We start from the raw sequence: 5,293 nt of genomic DNA, 5'->3' as shown, positions 1-5,293 counted from the left end.
TAAGTTAGTTTAAACTAAAGAAAAATAAACTTAGCTTTTATTATACCTCTAGACTTAGAGTTTATTCTAGATTAAATAGCTAAGAAAGTACCTAAGCTTAGTAATAAAGAGTAAAGAGTATAAGTCTATTATTTAAATATAGATCCTTAAGGCAGCTTATATAAGGTCCTTATATAAATAGGAGTAAAAAAGGTCTATTAAACCTTAATAATCTATATAAATTATTTCTTAAAGGATAATACCTTAAGAAGATAGGAATAATAATATAAAATAATAAATAATAAGTATAAAGTAAACCCCTAATAAGTAAAAAAAGCAGACTATAATTATTAAAATAATAGCATACTTACATAAACTAAATCTAGATATACTATATACTTTCTAGTATAGACTTTATAAATTTACTTTTAAGAGAATAGTAAGAGGTTTTATAAAATAAAAATATTATATAGGTACCTACCATTAATAATTTTTATTATTAAGAATAACCTAAATATTTTATTTACTACTTAGGCTAAATAATATAAATAGTTAACAGAATAATAGCTATACCTATAATAGTTTAGAGTATTAAAAGAAGTTGTAAGGTATTTAAGCTAAAGAGATTTTTAATTATATTATAAATTAGGAAAAAAATAATTAAAAGGCCTTTAGTAATTAGCTAAGTAATATTATTCTTTAGTATCTAATATTACCTCTTTAGAGATAAGGACTAGCCTAAGAGATAATACTAGTCCTATTATTTATATATATAGTAGTAAGGGGAAACCCTTAATAACTAAAGGTTCTAGGAGCTAGTATAATTAAAAAGAATACCTAATGCCTAAAAGTAATAACCTCTAATAGTTATACTAGGAATAGGAAAATAAAGGCTAAAAAGGAGATATAAAATACTTTTTTTATATCTATTTATATACCTTTTATAGGCGCTATTATAGAAGTATTATAAGGCTAGATTAAATAGAAAAACCTATAGTTTTATAAAAACTTAATATACTCTTTTATAATAAGTTATCTAAGTTTTAAAGAGTAATTAACTTATATTATACTTACTTTAAGGCCTTTATTAGAATAGAAGTAAATAGGCTAAGTTTAAAATAAAAAAAGAACTATTTAAAGAGTAATTAGCCTTTTAGCTTTTAAAAAAGAATAATAAATATATTAAAAAACTATATAATAGTAAGAGACTAAGAGTAGTAGAGTTAGAGGAGATTAAAGAGGAGGAAGAGTCTAAATTAGGAAGTAATAAGAAGTTAGATAAAGAAAGAGTTTTAAAAAAGGAGTTAGATAAGGAATTAATATAAAATCCTAATAGTCTAACCCTTTTAAGCTAAAATAAGTCTAGTTTAACTAATATAAGGCTATATATTACCTTATATAATCTTTATTGAGATTATTATTATAGAAAGTACTATAGATAGTTAAGATTAGGTTATTGATATAGATAAAAAAATTATTTTTATAGTTCTAAAGCATATTATTCTTTTTTTACTAGATTACCTATATTACTTACTATTTTCTTATATTTAAGTAAAAAGTTCTTTATAAGTTTCTTTTTTACCTTTATCTAGTTTTATTCTTACCTCTTATTAATAAGGATATTAATATTCTAAAGGGGGGAGGGAAATATAATAGGGAAGTATATTATATAATTATTTATTAATTTAAACAGTCTCTTTACTTAGTTAAATAAAATAAAAAAGAAGTTTTTTCCTTCCTTTTTAGATCTTTAGTTTTATAATTAGCTTTACTTAAAAAGAGCCTTAATTAAGGTATTCTAAGTTTTAAATCTATCTTTAGTGAGGTTTACTTTTAGTAATAAAAGAGTCTTAAAAACTTTTACTAGAGTAAGATTTTAATATCTTTAGTAAATCATAAGGGATTATTACAGAATCCTGGTTTTCTTCTTAAGGCTTATTATATAGTAATACTATACTAATTCTTTGGCTTACTCCTGGCTGGAGCTTTTAATTGAAGTCCCTTTCAACAGTAGGAGTATAATTAGAAGTAGTATGTTATTAACTATCTAAATAAGAGTAATACAGTAGATAGAGTTAGCTAGTTACTAATCTGCTAGTTCAGAAGTCATATAATAATTATATAATATAAGCTTAAGGCAGGAACAGAAGGAAGAATATTTTTCTAATAGATGCTAAGACTAATATAAATAGACTAGTAGACTTCTATATAGATAGTTTTTATAAACTTCTGCAACCTTCTGCACCCAATGTTATCATAATTGTAGATTTTCGCCAAATTAATATTATATTAAAAGGTATCTTTACTAGGTCTTTTATAAAATTATTTTTATAGATTTATTATTAGAATTATTATCTTTTTATATAGTACCTAAGTTATTAAAGTCTAATATATAAGGCTACTCCTCTTAGAAGTAAATGTTTAAAGATTAAATAAACTAGTTATTAAGGGTTAAGAGATAATAAATATAATTATCTTTATATCCTAAGAGCTATATATATAATAGCCTTAAGTCTATAAGCTTTTTAAGGACTATAGGAATTCTAGTTTAGAGATAGCCTTAAAACTTTAGGGGCTATAAAACTATTTACTCTTATATTACCTAAGGCTTAGATTAAAACTATATATTTATTAGTAACTAGCTAACTAAGTATAATAAAGCTCTTTTTCTCTTACTTTAATAATTTTTTAGGTTTAATCTATATAAAGTTAATAAGTATCTACTTAAAATAAGGACTTTTCCTAAGCTAGTTTATTTCTTAGCTAGCTAGTACAGAGGAGGGCTTCAAAAGTTATTGCTCACACTAGTAAAATAGCTTCTAAATGATCTGTAAAATACTAGCATCTTATATAGTCTATGTTTTTTAATTTAGAGGTAGTTATCCCTAACTCTAGTTAAAGGGTCACTAATATTTAGGGGCAGCTCCCCTAATCTACCTGCCATTCTTAACTAGAATTATAGGTATGCTGACTAAGCATCATTACCTCCTGTTACAGATAAAATACCACTAATTTGTTAGCATGTGCAATAACTTTTGAAGCCCTCCTCTGTAGAGTCTTTAGGTTCTTTTATCTTTACCTTTTCAAATACCTTTATAAAAAAGTAATTCTATTAGGTGTAATTAAGATAACTTCTAAATAGTTTATAATCTATAAATAGTAATCTATAAAATCTTAAAAGGTATTATTAGCTTTTAATACCTCTATTATAATTAGTTATTAAAGCTTAAGTATAATCTTTTAATAGAGCTCTTTTTTCTAATTATTTATATTAACCTTAGCTTCCTTTATTAGATAAAGGAACTTAATAAAGAAATTATAGAATTTATTACTAATTTTTATAAAATTTAAAATTTATATTTAATATTAATAAATTAATTTAGGTTATAAAAGAGTTATTTTAAATATTTAAGTATATTATCTAAGTCTTAATACTAATTTAGAGCTCCTTACTTAGATATTTTATATTTACTAGCGTCCTTTTTATAATAAGAAGCTATATAAATATATTAAAAAGAATTAAATAATTAGTATTATATTAAGCTTTATTAGTATAAGCTAGTTATTAAATTATAGGTTCTTTCTATTAAATAACTTTAAAGGGTTAAGAATCTTTATTAATTTATAATAGAACCTTCTATCTATATATTTCTATCTAAAGTTATAATATAGTTATCTTAGTAATTCTAATAATATATTAATTATATTAAGCTATTAGATTTTTAATTTTATATTCTTCTCTTTAAATTTTAGTCCTTAGTAAGAATAATACCTTTTTTTTTTCTTAAATATAAAGCTATTCCTTAGCTAGTTTAATTTTAAGATTATCAATTATATTCCTCTGCTTATTATTAATAAAATAGACTATTTCTTAAAGTTATTCTAGATTAGTATAGTAGTAGTTTAGGAATTTATTATATTCTACCTCTTATTTACCCCTAATTAAACTAGAGTATTAGGAAGGTTTTAAGGTTAATTCTTTAACTATTAGTTATATGACTTATACTGTTATAGCTTATTATTTCTTTAAATCTTAGGATTTATTTATTTAATTAGTTCTTTTAATTTAGGTAAAAAATGCTATTAAAAGGCTCTATATAAGTTAGTAATACTAATATATAAGGCTTATCTCTAACTACTTTAAAAGAAAAAAGATAAAAGGGAGCTTAGTCTAATATAATAAACCTAATCTCTAGATTACAGTACTAGGTCATTAGTTTCCATCCACCCCTCCTAAAATTGTATCCTCAAAATCAACCACTTATTTTAAATCTATATTTAATAAAATATAGCTCAAACATTAAATCCTAAGTAATTAAAAAATATATAATTTATATATAAATTTAAGGGTTTTAAAGATGACCTAACTTTAATCCTATATTATTATATAACTATAGAAGTAATAAAAAATTTAGATATCTTCTAAAAATATATTTTAAAGATAAAAATATATTAAACCTTAATATAAAGTTTTATTAATAATTAAGTTTATTTAATTATTATTTTAATTTAAATTTAGTACTAATTATTATGAAGCAAAGCTTATTTATAATAATCTAAGAAGGATAAGATACTATAAATAGAAGATTTAATAATATTAACAAGAATCTTTAGTTATTTATAAGTAGTTCTATTTTTAAAAAGAAATAAAGCTATTATACTAATAGTTATGATATAGAGTATAATCTTCTTTTTAGATTATAGGTAATTATATAGTATCTAGTAAAAGAAAGTCTTCTTTATACCCCTAAGGCTATAAAGGAAGAACTATATTATAGTAAAGCTTTTCTATATTTATTAAAAATTTTAGTTATAAGCTATATATTAGTATTATTAAGTAAAACCTTTTATTAAATGGTTAATTCTAAAGTAGATTAGTTATAAGCTAGTTCCTAAGTAATATAGAGATTAGTATCTAGATTTTAATAAGCCTAATTATTAATAAATTAAAAAAGGTTAGTCTTTAAATTAGTAGTCTTTATTTTATAAGTCTTTCTAAATAAAATATGTTATAATCTAAGTCTAGGTATTATAAGTTAAGAGGATATTAAAGACTAATTATAAATTACTTAAGTTATTATAAATATTATTATAAAACTAATTGTAGATAATATAAGTATTAATAAGACTACTATATATTATAGTAAAGACTAATAGCTATTATAAATACTATCCTATTTATATTTTATAGGCCTTTTAAAGTATAGCTCCTACTTATTTTCTTAAGTAATAATCCTTTAAATATAATAAGCCTTTAAAGTATTATATATTGTATTATTTATTATTTAGAGATCTTTAAAACTAGAGGGACTAA

General features: G+C 21.5%; 1 protein-coding gene across 1 annotated transcript; it reads right to left on the bottom strand.

Annotated features, from left to right (window-relative positions):
• Window positions 1-299: 299 nt before the first annotated feature.
• Window positions 300-2,923, bottom strand: T310_9888 (uncharacterized protein; the record flags this gene model as incomplete). The annotated part of the gene is made up of 16 exons (XM_013467667.1): window positions 300-320; window positions 351-370; window positions 461-489; window positions 553-596; window positions 696-717; window positions 918-929; window positions 1,054-1,086; window positions 1,322-1,330; window positions 1,373-1,411; window positions 1,514-1,540; window positions 1,953-2,022; window positions 2,286-2,290; window positions 2,582-2,599; window positions 2,656-2,678; window positions 2,785-2,807; window positions 2,917-2,923. 16 exons carry the CDS (start codon window positions 2,921-2,923, stop codon window positions 300-302), a joined length of 402 nt encoding a protein of 133 aa, XP_013323121.1.
• Window positions 2,924-5,293: the final 2,370 nt, after the last annotated feature.

This window comes from Rasamsonia emersonii (assembly GCF_000968595.1).
Source record: "Rasamsonia emersonii CBS 393.64 chromosome Unknown ctg1118621762236, whole genome shotgun sequence".
Classification (NCBI taxonomy): domain Eukaryota; kingdom Fungi; phylum Ascomycota; class Eurotiomycetes; order Eurotiales; family Trichocomaceae; genus Rasamsonia; species Rasamsonia emersonii.
This window is presented reverse-complemented; position numbering and strand designations above follow the sequence as displayed.